We start from the raw sequence: 13,806 nt of genomic DNA, 5'->3' as shown, positions 1-13,806 counted from the left end.
GATGTCCTGATCCATCCTCAAAAACCACGTGAAGAGAAATGTTGGGGAAAAAACATGCAAAATCTTACCAGTAATCTTACCAGCAATCTATCAGTAATCTTACTAGTAATCTTACCAGTAATCTTACCATTATGCTGCTACAGTCATAAAGCAAATAGGCAATGCACATTATAGCAACTAATCATAAAGTATTCAAACAAACAACTGATCAAAAATGACTTATTCATCGGTTTCCCAAAAGTATGACTGTTTACTTATGATTTCCATCTTATCTTGGTTTTGGTTAGTTAGACCTGATACACTGGGTCAGTTAATCTATGCTTGTCTTGCATTGTTGGGTAGAGTTTTGTCAGGTCAAAAAATATTTGAATACATTTTTGTTCTTTATCAGATGCTCTTATCCATTCACTGATTCCCAGAATGCAAGAGCTGCAGCATTCACTATGACAAGATAAAGTCACCTGGTGTAATCTCTGCCCTGTGAGAATGAAGACAATGTTTTATTGTGTTAGGCTTATACTTGTTTGTCCCGTTGGCCCTGTGTCTCTCCAGTGTCCTCGATGACTTGTTTGCACATGGGACTTGTCTATTGTGTGTGTGGGGGTTCCCTAACTCCCTTTCTCAGAAATCCTGCTGGAGGTAGCTTCCAGGAAGAAGTCAGGATTCCTGAAGGGATTTGAACAGGATATGAGGTCATAGGTCATAGTGTAAAACACTGAAACAGACCCAGCAGCTTAGTGTACCACTTTAATATGTGTTTACCATTCTAAGCATCTTCACACACATACACACACACACACACACACACACACACACACACACACACACACACACACACACACACACACATACACTGGACATGGCCTAAACAAATCAATGTCTCATGACCATTGTTTGAAAGTGCTTGCTAGTCATTATCATGTTACAGAGCATGCCGTGTCACAGAGCTACGGTAAATAAAGTGCTGAGTTTTCATTTTAATGCGTGGTAGTGGTGAGTATGAGCGAAGGGCTCCACGGAGTCTGTGTGGTGAAGAGCTTGTTTTATCAGTGTGATTAGAGGACCACCACAGTGACTGGTGTTCCTGTCTAATAGCTAGCTGTGTGCTTTGTACTGTAGTCACTGGAGTTCCAGCAAATTGACGGGGAGCCCATGACTGTGTCCCAAACAGCACCTTATTCCCTACGTAGTGCACTCCTTTTGAATAGGGAACAGGGTTCCATTTGAGGTGTATGCCCACACTAGGAGCACATGCTCTAAAGTGAAACAATGTCAAGTTCAAAGCATTCTGGCATACCCAGGCTAACCTCACCACAGTTACTTTAGTTTACAGCTACATTTGGAAAGACTGCCCTTAAAAAAGGAGAGAGTTTGTGTAGTTGTAGGAGCGTTGACGTGGGAATAAACAGGCCTATCTGAGTCAATATGGCAGGCTTTTTCTCCTGCCTGACGGGCCAGGGCCAAATGAGGTCAGGGCCTGTTGCCCGGGGCACTGTGGGGTGCGGCCCAGACGCCCCTCTCCCGTCGCGGTGGGGCCGAGGAGGCAGGGGGAGGCAGCCGTGCTTCTGGGAAACCGTCTGGCTCTAATTGAAGCCTGACTGGCCTCACATGTCTCCACTTAGCCGGAGGAGGAGAGGAGAGGAGGAGACGGTTGATCCCGCTGGCCCTGGCCCTGACTGACTGAATGCCTGAGAGATGTGGGCGGTGTTCATTAGGTACGAAACTGAGAAAAAAGGGGCCAGAATGAAGTGAAACAGGGAGGTACTATCTGATCTTGTCTAATAAGAATGGTTTGTTTTAGTTTTCCGTTGCAAAACGCTTTGAAACCTTTTGCTACGGTGTACCCTGCAGTGTGCTCAGTCTCATTCCCCCTCATCAGCCCAACCACAGCATCATACAGGTGTGGGATCTTCATTTGAGCCAGTTTGCCACTGCAGCAACAGGAAATGTGAATTGTTATGTGGATTGTAGTTAATGGACTTTTTTGTAGGGGTTGATATATTTTTTGTAAGGGTAAATCAAGTCTGAAATGTCAATGTGGAAATTACAAATTTCAGAAGCCTTTTAAACCTCAAATACACTATAAGTTTTAAATGTCCTGAATTTCAGGAAAGTTCTCCTGCAACAGGGTGATCAAATTAAGATCCTACATCTGTACATTCACTCACAGCCCCTCCTGGACGTGGGCCAAAGCCAAGTGGATGACTGCATGTAGTGGTATAGTATGGGAAGGTATTTCACTATGCCCGTCCTGTTGGCTTGGAGTGTTAGGGAATGCTGACCGAGCCCTATGGCACACACAGCCAGTCCAGGGCCTGTATTCACAAAGCCCTACAGCATAGCTAGCCAGTCCAGGGCCTGTATTCACAAAGCCCTACAGCACAGCTAGCCAGTCCAGGGCCTGTATTCACAAAGCCCTACAGCACAGCTAGCCAGTCCAGGGCCTGTATTCACAAAGCCCCTCAGAGTAGTGCTGATCTAGGATCAGTTTCCTTCTCTTATTCACCACAAATGAAAAGTCAAAAATGAAGCTAGATCAGCACTCTTACTCTGAGATACTTTGTGAATATCCTTTGTATCTCTACTGTAGTATTCTGTAATACACCAGTATCCCTGCACACTGTATATTTGGTACTGCCACTGACCCTGTATACAGCTTCCTCTCTTAGAGATTTAATACTGCACCGTTGGGTAAGTTGAGTATTTCACTGTACTTGTGATTGTGACAAATAAAAGTTGAAACTTGATGTTGTTCTATGTGCCATCCTGACGTGAAATGCCTTACATTGTTTATGTATCTATGTTCCCTGCTCCGTATCTTGTGGAGAAAACCAAGGACAGACGCAATGGTAAACAAACAGTGCTTCCCAGAAATGTTTCCACAGTGCTGTACGATATGTGAGTGCCTGAGGTGGAAAACTGGGTAGTAGGATTACAAAAACAAAGAATTCCTTCTCATACTGTACTACCCCCTCTCTCTCTCTCTTTCTCTCTCATTTTCTCTCTCTCCCTCTCATTGTTAGTCTCTCCCTCTGTCATTCTTCTCTCTCTGTGACAACATGCCGTTCGTTTCCCATCAGTCACATGGCTTGGTATTTCTCTAAAATGTTATCATCTTTGTTTTATACAGGTCATAAAGAAATGTTAGAGCTGAATTGTGTGAAGGCAATTAGGGAAAGCAGTAAACGTTGATGAGCAAACAAAAAGGGCTTTCAAATGATACACCTGGCTTGGAACCCTTCTGTTTTGATAAGAGTGTGATAGGGAAAGATGAAACACTGTCATTGTTGAATTGACAGTTTACGGTATATCTACCTTGCTAATCAGGAGGGTATTTCCTTAACAGCTATGACATTTTTACATTTGAGTCATTTTAGCAGAGTCTTATCCAGAGCAACTTACAATTAGTGCATTCAACTACCAATTAGTTGTTGTTTACTTAAAGTCTCCATGCAGCCGTTTTTACCTCAATATCAATTAGTACATTGTTTAGCTTTGGTACTATTTTCACAAGTATGTGGTGAATTTTCTAAACTCTCAGTTCAAAACTCCAAACTGATAATGCAGCCAGTCTTACATTCAAAAGCTTCCATTGTGCATTCATTTTGTTTGCAGACATCTTTCACCACACAACCATTGATCAAAAAATATACGTTTACTGTGAAATATAACAAGTACATTGGTTAAATTCCCCAAAACACAACCTAATGATATCTTCTCAATGTAGTTATTTTAACAACCAGTTAATCCAAGAGAAATAAAATGGAAAATATATATTTTTTTCCTTTGAATGTAATTTGTACAGAACAGTAAATAACAGTATATTACACTGTTTTCACATTGGGCAGTACACTTCACTTCCCATCAAAATTGACTGGACATCACATTTCCATAATTTCTATCCCATGTGTGGTCACTGAAGACACCTTTCGCAATGTAATCAAATGAAAGAACTTCAAGAAACAGAATATTTAGCAGGCCGTAGTTTGCACCAAGGCTGTCTTCACCATAGGTTCATGCACCTGGGGAAAAATCTTTTGGCATGGCGAAATCCACTTGGCACAGATGTCATTTAAACATCTAGTTTTGATTTACATTTAATTGAGATGTCAAATAATGTGAATTCAAAGTGAAATCAACAAAAAAATTCAGCATGTCATTGGATTTAGGTTAAAAGTTGGATGGAAAAAAAACAATTCCCTTACGTCGATGACTTTTGCAAATCCAATCAGTTTTCCACGTTGATTCAACATCATGAGATTACATTTTTTTGTTTGAATGATGTGGAAACCGTTTTTTTTGCCCATTTGGAGAGGTCTGGATTGAAATCATTGCATGCCTCTGTAAGTGTTGCTTCCATCCCTCTCCTTGCCCCAACCTGGGCTCGAACCAGGGACCCGCTGAACACAACAACAGCCTCCCACGAAGCACTGTTACCTATCGCTCTACAAAAGCTATGGCCCTTGCAGAGCAAGGGAAACAACTACTTCAAGGTCTCAGAGCGAGTGGCATCGCAGATTGAAACGCTACTAGCGCGCACTGCTAACTAGCTAGCCATTTCACAGCGGTTACACCTCATCCATGGCCTAATGGCAACCATACAGTTGCGGCCAAATATATTGGCACCCTTGCACTTTTCTTAAATAATTCCGTATTTCTTCTAAAGTAAGTTTGGTTCTCCACACTTGGATTTTCATTGGATTTTCAACACTGCAAAAACAGTTATTTTTCTAACCTCAAATTTATTTTGGATTCAAAAAAATATATAATGACAAATGGCATGGACAAAATGATTGGCACCCCAGAGCTAGTACTTAGTTGCACAGCCTTTGGCCAAGATAACTGCAGACAAATTCTCCTTGTAGCCATCATTGAGCTTGCTGCACCTTTCTACTGACAATTTGGCTCACTTTTCAGCAGCGAACTGCTTTAATGTTTTAATGTTTGAGGGATGGCCTCCACCAACTGCTGTTTTCAGCTCTTGCCATAGTTTATGGATGTGATTCAGATCTGAACTTTTCATTGGCTACTCCAGAACAGTCCAGCGTTTCTTCTTGAACCATTCCAGGGTGCTTTTGATGTGTGTTTGTGGTTGTTGTCCTGCTGGAAGATCCAGAACCTTTAACAGACGCAGTTTTTTGACGTTAATAGTTATTTTTCTCAATTAAAATGGTACAAAAGAAACAAAAATAGCTTCTTAGCAAATAGCAATTACTGAAGCACGAATTTTGCTAGGACTGTCTGGGAGTGGTCTGAGTGGTCTAATTGGACGAGCCTAATGGGAGGAACCTGAAAACAAGCTGTTATTGGCAGAGAGGTTTGAAACTCTCTTTGTTATTGGTCTATGTCACCAGGCAGTCCAACAATCCATCTCACCAAAACAGGCTGAAATTTCAGTTGGTCTTTTCAAACGGCTCTTATACTAAAACAGCATTAGCATCATTTTCACAATTTCACAGTATTTTTTCAACATCATAGTATAGAAATATATATAAAACAGGGAAATCATGTTTTTGACTGCACTGGTACAGAAAGGAGCATACCTCTCCACACCCATGAGCAAAACTATATTTGTCTAAATTTAAGGATGTTTTTTTTTGTATTTTTCTTTAAATAAAAGGTTAGTATGCCCATAAAAGCTGTATGGGAGATAATACATGGGGCATTTAGGTATCCAGTGCTTTTGCAGGATTCAAGCAGAAAATATATACGTAGATATATTTTGGGGGCAGTTAAAATAAGGGTATTTTACTAGAGTTCCACAGAATGCAATGTTTGTATTGAATCTGCAACATATGACGTGCAGCTTGTACCTGAATAGTCTGCTTTTCCTACTTGGAGACAACCAGTGTTTTTGTTAGTTTGTAGTGCTGTTTTCTACATTCTACCATCACAATGCCATTAATTCACTGCTGTTTCCAGCAGCCACCATTCCATTGCAAAGAGTAATTTCTATTGATTCAGTTTCAATTTCCAGGCACCATTTAATATGATACACATTCACTTGTAAATATTGATATTTCTCAGTCAGTCTGTGCCAGTGTAACGGCTATGAATGTTAGCTTATGAAAATAATAGGCTCAAGGACAATTGAGCTAAAGGAAGTAATGATGACAAAACAATTTCAAGTATTCTGCTGTTCTCCAGCTACTGTTCGTTATTTAGTCATGGACCAATAGGCTTCATAGGTGAGGTAATAGGCTGCCTCTATGTGAAGTTATGACAGTATGACTTATTGTTCCACTCTCTCCTCTACAGCACATGAACTGATAGTGTGCTGCCCTCTGGTGGGTCTGTTCAATAAGAGCCAAACCCGGAGCAAAAATCGAAGTCTGTCCAATGCCCTTGGTTTTGTTCAGATTAAAACGAAAACGTAATAATTATAATGCAAAAAAAAAAGTTAAACAAGTGATTGTTGTATGAGTTATTATTAAAGACAAACATTTGATATTTTGAATGAATTGACAAGGTTGCAGTCCATAATGGCCATCTAGTATACACTCAGTCAGTCAGCCGTAGTGACAAGATGGTCTTTACTTTATTTCAGCTTTTGATTACATGGCAATGATAGAAACCTCAAATCAAACACTATGAAACAAAAAGAAAAATGGCTAATAATAACATCATATTGCTACATTAAAACTCCAAAATAACATGGAAAAACAGATATATCCACTATACATTTAACTATAAGTATATACAACCTTGATAAATAACCAGTAACCAAATTCTGTCTAAATGAATGATTGTTTTATTTGCGGTTTCCTTGTCGTCTCTATAAGCAGTCTGCTGAGACGAGGCTAGGAGAAACTAATCAGGGAAACAGGGCTATGTGCTATGGAAGCAGATTATTGGCAAAAAAACAATATTGAAATAAAACTAATACTGATGACTAATTTGTCAATATCAATGGTTCTTTATTTTTGGCATGAATTTGCCTCCATAAATCAGGAAAAACATGAATAACAGATAGCCAGGCACTGATCACAGAGTAGAGAAGGTTTTATGCACAAATAAAGCTGCATTTGCTGGATGCAATTGTGATGCCATGTACAATTCCGCTTTAAAAACAAATAATGTATACCAAAGCTGACTTAAGAGGTCTTGCACTGGGAGAGTAGTTCCACCACTATGAAGCGTAGTGGTACATTCCTGATCAGAGTAGTTCCACCACTATGAAGCGTAGTGGTACATTCCTGATCAGAGTAGTTCCACCACTATGAAGCGTAGTGGTACATTCCTGATCAGAGTAGTTCCACCACTATGAAGCGTAGTGGTACATTCCTGATCAGAGTAGTTCCACCACTATGAAGCGTAGTGGTACATTCCTGATCAGAGTAGTTCCACCACTATGAAGCATAGTGGTACATTCCTGATCAGAGTAGTTCCACCACTATGAAGCGTAGTGGTACATTCCTGATCAGAGTAGTTCCACCACTTTGAAGCGTAGTGGTACATTCCTGATCAGAGTAGTTCCACCACTATGAAGCGTAGTGGTACATTCCTGATCAGAGTAGTTCCACCACTATGAAGCATAGTGGTACATTCCTGATCAGAGTAGTTCCACCACTATGAAGCGTAGTGGTACATTCCTGATCAGAGTAGTTCCACCACTATGGAGCGTAGTGGCACATTCCTGATCAACAGCTGTGTTTTGTCTCAAATCCAATCCAACAAACATTCCAGGGTGTTCCAATTCCAGGAACGGACATTCCACTGCCCAGGCTTGGTTTGTTTTACGGGTATTATTACTGTATTCCTAGGCGTTGTTTGTCTTACAGGTATTATTACTGTATTCCTGGGCGTTGTTTGTCTTACGGGTATTATTACTGTATTCCTAGGCGTTGTTTGTCTTACGGGTATTATTACTGTATTCCTAGGCGTGGTTTGTCTTACGGGTATTATTACTGTATTCCTAGGCGTTGTTTGTCTTACGGGTATTATTACTGTATTCCTAGTACAGTAAAGGATGCAACAGCTATTTGACATTGAGAGAGCTATTCCAATGCTTTAGGATGGTGAGTGTGGGTTGAAGAAGGTGAAACCTGGATTGTTCTAGCATTTTATACTGTAACTACAAATGAGGAAGGACATTTAAGAGTGCTCCTATGGGATAAAAAGATAGGTGAGGGCATCTTTGTAGCATTTAAGAGGTAAAAATAACCAGCTCCACTTAGAAAGATTGTCTTTGTGAATTAGCTAACCAGCAGCATGACAGGACACATTTCATTGGGAGTGTCAGGTAGACAATGAATAGGAAATAGGATATAGGGAAAGGAGATACCTAGTCAGTTGTACACCATAAAATGTTATTATTGTTAAATTATCTTGTGTGAATGTTACAGTTAGTGAGATATAGGAGAGGAAAAAAGAGATGAGTGAAAGACAAGGAAAGAGAGAAGAAAAGAGAGAGAGGACAGAATAGAGGGATGGGGCAGATGAGGACAATACCTCAGTTTCCAGACACCCCAAATCTCTGTGAGCCCCTGAGTTGCACCCCGTACTGACTGACAGACACACAGACACTCTCTCCGACAGACTCTCTAGTCCCCTGAATGGACCTCCAAGTCTAACAAGAAATGAAGAGCGATAGCTGAACCCTAGCCATTCAGGGGACCATGTGCAAACCCCTCATCAGGGTAGTGTACATTAGGGCACACAACGGAAAACATTTTGCAATGGGAAACCAAAATGAACACATCTTATTGGACAAGTCAAAGTAGTCCCCACCTGTTTCAGTCCCCGTTCTTCCGTTTCGGTGCCTAATGAACACGACACTGTGTTTAACAACCGTGTTTTGAAGTGTGTTTTTACAACAAAGTTAGCACGTCTAAACCGCTGTCAAACAACTGGGGATACATATGAACAACAAAGAGTCAGGTGCAAACAGCTATGGAGGAATACAGCTGTCAAAGTTCAATTATTGTCACCGATTATGTGCATATAAACGGCAAATGAAATGGCAAACGTTCATTTAATGATGGTAATTTTAAACTCATTGTAAATGAACTCTTCCTTCAGTTACTGAGTGACAGTTTGGACAGAGTCTAAGTTTATCCTGATACAGACCGATCCAGAGACAAGTAACAATCTCCTGAGGCAACTTTGACAGAAAGACTTCAAAAAAGTTTATTCTCGTTTCCAAAAAATCGTCGGTTGGCAATATAACCCATTCCCCCTCAGTCTTTCTAAAAACGTTATCAAAAACTAAAACTGAAACCCAAAAGCTGAAGATTCTGAGGGAAATATATACAGTAGTAAGCTTTACAAACACACGTTGCCCATCATATTAACACATACAGAAAAGTATCTCACCTTTCTTTTTGAAAGCTAGTGAGAATATTTTGGTTGGGATGCCACAACAACTCCATCAGACCTGCTGAGTTTAGATGAGGTGTGTGTGTGTGTGTGTATGACTTCAGTGTACGACATTGGTGTGTGTGTGACAGTATGGGTGTGTGTGCACATGTCTTTTTGAGGGAGGGGATCCATTTTACCCAGAAAGCGATAGACCCCTTCCTCGCAAAATACACACAGCAAAGAGTTGAGAGAGAGATGGAGAGCATTCAGACACAGAGACAGGAGCAGGGGGAAGAGGAGCAGGGGGAAGAGGAGGAGGGGGAGGCTTTGGCTCCTGGTTCTGAAAAAAACCTCAGCTACCCAGCATGCACCCTGTCCTGTTGGTCAGCCTGTAGAATCCCAAAGCTAGAGCCTATCCCAGAGAAATGCTGACCGAGGCCAGAGGCCCCAGCCCCCAGTCTGCAGCCCCAGCCCCAACCCCATCCCCAGGCCTGAAAACACAAGTCTCAGGGTCTCAGCAGGATGGGTCCAAACTCTCTCGACGAGGGGAAGAGGAGGAGTGCTGAGCAGCTCTAGTGTCTCTTCATGGAGGAGACCTTCTTCTTGCGGGTGGCCAGCATCTCATAGAAGGGATCCCTGCTGATGGCAGCTCTGTGAGGGTGGGGGTAGAAGGGGGGTAAGTCAGTACACTCCCCTGGTGGGATAACCTCATTTACACTGTAAATACAATCTGGGGTGCCTTGCAATTTCCCAGGTTCCTAGTTTATTATCAATGCTGTATGGTGGAAAGGAACAGAGGTCAAAAGGAAGCTACGAGTATCTTTGGATTACACATCAAATTAAGAGAGATAATTGTGATTTTCTTTGAACTTTCTTTGAACAGTATCTAAATTAGGGCTTTGTAACCCATCCATAGCAAAATCACAACACATCCATAAACCATCCATAGCAAAATCACAACACATCCATAACAAAATCACAACACATCCATAAACCATCCATAGCAAAATCACAACACATCCATAAACCATCTATAACAAAATCACAACACATCCATAAACCATCCATAACAAAATCACAACACATCCATAAACCATCCATAACAAAATCACAACACATCCATAAACCATTCATAACAAAATCACAACACATCCATAAACCATTCATAACAAAATCACAACACATCCATGAACCATCCATAACAAAATCACAACACATCCATAAACCATTCATAACAAAATCCCAACACATCCATAAACCATTCATAACAAAATCCCAACACATCCATAAACCATTCATAACAAAATCACAACCCATCCATAAACCATTCATAAAAAAATCACAACACATCCATAAACCATTCATAACAAAATCACAACACATCTATGAACCATTCATAACAAAATCACAACACAACCATAAACCATTCATAACAAAATCACAACACATCCATAAACCATTCATAACAAAATCACAACACATCTATGAACCATTCATAACAAAATCACAACACATCCATAACCCATTCATAACAAAATCACAACACATCCATAACCCATTCATAACAAAATCACAACACATCCATGAACCATTCATAACAAAATCACAACACATCCATGAACCATCCATAACAAAATCACAACAGATCCATAAACCATCCATAACAAAATCACAACACATCCATAAACCATTCATAACAAAATCACAACACATCCATAAACCATTCATAACAAAATCCCAACACATCCATAAACCATTCATAACAAAATCACAACCCATCCATAAACCATTCATAAAAAAATCACAACACATCCATAAACCATTCATAACAAAATCACAACACATCTATGAACCATTCATAACAAAATCACAACACATCCATAAACCATTCATAACAAAATCACAACACATCCATAAACCATTCATAACAAAATCACAAAACATCAATAAACCATTCATAACAAAATCACAACACATCCATAACAAAATCACAACACATCCATAAACCATCCATAGCAAAATCACAACACATCCATAAACCATCTATAACAAAATCACAACACATCCATAAACCATCCATAACAAAATCACAACACATCCATAAACCATCCATAACAAAATCACAACACATCCATAAACCATTCATAACAAAATCACAACACATCCATAAACCATTCATAACAAAATCACAACACATCCATGAACCATCCATAACAAAATCACAACACATCCATAAACCATTCATAACAAAATCCCAACACATCCATAAACCATTCATAACAAAATCCCAACACATCCATAAACCATTCATAACAAAATCACAACCCATCCATAAACCATTCATAAAAAAATCACAACACATCCATAAACCATTCATAACAAAATCACAACACATCTATGAACCATTCATAACAAAATCACAACACATCCATAAACCATTCATAACAAAATCACAACACATCCATAAACCATTCATAACAAAATCACAACACATCTATGAACCATTCATAACAAAATCACAACACATCCATAACCCATTCATAACAAAATCACAACACATCCATAACCCATTCATAACAAAATCACAACACATCCATGAACCATTCATAACAAAATCACAACACATCCATGAACCATCCATAACAAAATCACAACAGATCCATAAACCATCCATAACAAAATCACAACACATCCATAAACCATTCATAACAAAATCACAACACATCCATAAACCATTCATAACAAAATCCCAACACATCCATAAACCATTCATAACAAAATCACAACCCATCCATAAACCATTCATAAAAAAATCACAACACATCCATAAACCATTCATAACAAAATCACAACACATCTATGAACCATTCATAACAAAATCACAACACATCCATAAACCATTCATAACAAAATCACAACACATCCATAAACCATTCATAACAAAATCACAACACATCTATGAACCATTCATAACAAAATCACAACACATCCATAAACCATTCATAACAAAATCACAACACATCCATAAACCATTCATAACAAAATCACAAAACATCAATAAACCATTCATAACAAAATCACAACACATCCATAAACCATTCATAACAAAATCACAACACATCCATAACCCATTCATAACAAAATCACAACACATCCATAACCCATTCATAACAAAATCACAACACATCCATGAACCATTCATAACAAAATCACAACACATCCATGAACCATCCATAACAAAATCACAACAGATCCATAAACCATCCATAACAAAATCACAACACATCCATAAACCATTCATAACAAAATCACAACACATCCATGAACCATCCATAACAAAATCATAACACATCCATAAACCATTCATAACAAAATCACAACCCATCCATAAACCATTCATAACAAAATCACAACACATCCATAAACCATTCATAACAAAATCACAACCCATCCATAAACCATTCATAACAAAATCACAACACATCCATAAACCATTCATAACAAAATCACAACACATCCATGAACCATTCATAACAAAATCACAACACATCCATAACTTGTTGATAAGCAGTACTACTGACTTGATGCTGTTCATCCACTCATCCTTCTCCTCGGTGGTGGGAGCAGAGATCCTGTAGAAGGTGTGGTTCCCCTCCACCACTCTGCCGTCCGCCTCCGTCTTACAGGCCTTGATCACCTGGTCCTTGTTCTCTGGGATGAAGAGCTCAAAGCAGTTCTACGCAGAGGAGAGGAGAATGAATCTTAAATTGTATTTTCTTGATTCCTCAGGTCCTCCCTCCTCATCTTCTCTAAACACATTGGAGCAGAAGATCTAAGGTTCCTCCAATCGTCTCTTCTCCTCCAAAACGTTTTGAGAATGAGGCAAGGAGAGAGAATGTGAGGAATGCCACAACTGTATCAGAACTGCTGAGTTTAATAAGGTGTGTGTGTTCCTGCAGGCGCGTGTGTTTAATCAAGGAAGTACAATTGAGATGAACCCAAGCTGTGTTATGTGCTGTTCCACACTACCACCAGGGGGAGACAACGTCTAGTCTGAGACATTACTGAACTATAATCTCCCCTTTCTGCCGAAGTGTGCACTTGTTCACTTCCCTTCATGGATTTGGAAGGAAATTACTGCAATATGGAAACTCCCCCTAGCCCATGTTTACACCAATCCAATGCTGTCCAATTTATGAGGAGTAGTGAACGGGTGCACACTTCAGGAGGAAGGAGATTACTGGATGGATCAGTCCAGAATCAGTTTGTCATATCTTGCAGATCTCAGAAGTGAACTCGTCAATATTTGTCCATGTCACACATCATTGGTTGTGTTGATCAGCTATATGCCTCAATCCCAAATGAATGGGAGGTGAAATAACGGTCTTATTTCCTGATCATATTAAGATCAAGAAATTTGACGGTGTGCTTTTATCTCCCGTGTGTGTGTGTGTGTGTGTGTGTGTGTGTGTGTGTGTGTATGTGTGTTTTTTTACTATCCTTGTG

General features: G+C 39.7%; 1 protein-coding gene across 3 annotated transcripts in view; it reads right to left on the bottom strand.

Annotated features, from left to right (window-relative positions):
- Positions 1-6,470: 6,470 nt before the first annotated feature.
- Positions 6,471-13,806, bottom strand: part of LOC115207325 (cytohesin-1) — a 109,178-nt gene continuing 101,842 nt past the window's right edge. For all 3 annotated transcript variants that reach the window (XM_029774351.1, XM_029774336.1, XM_029774343.1), the window contains exons 12-13: positions 12,882-13,036; positions 6,471-9,951 (exon numbers count right to left, since the gene is read on the bottom strand). In XM_029774351.1, coding sequence (XP_029630211.1) covers positions 9,873-9,951; positions 12,882-13,036 — 234 coding nt within the window. In that variant the 3' untranslated portion in view covers positions 6,471-9,872. The remainder of the gene's footprint in view (positions 9,952-12,881; positions 13,037-13,806) is intronic.

The sequence above is a fragment of the Salmo trutta genome, chromosome 1 (genome assembly GCF_901001165.1).
Source record: "Salmo trutta chromosome 1, fSalTru1.1, whole genome shotgun sequence".
NCBI classification, from domain to species: domain Eukaryota; kingdom Metazoa; phylum Chordata; class Actinopteri; order Salmoniformes; family Salmonidae; genus Salmo; species Salmo trutta.
The sequence above is the reverse complement of the archived record's forward strand: the minus strand, read 5'-3'. Positions and strand labels throughout refer to the sequence as shown.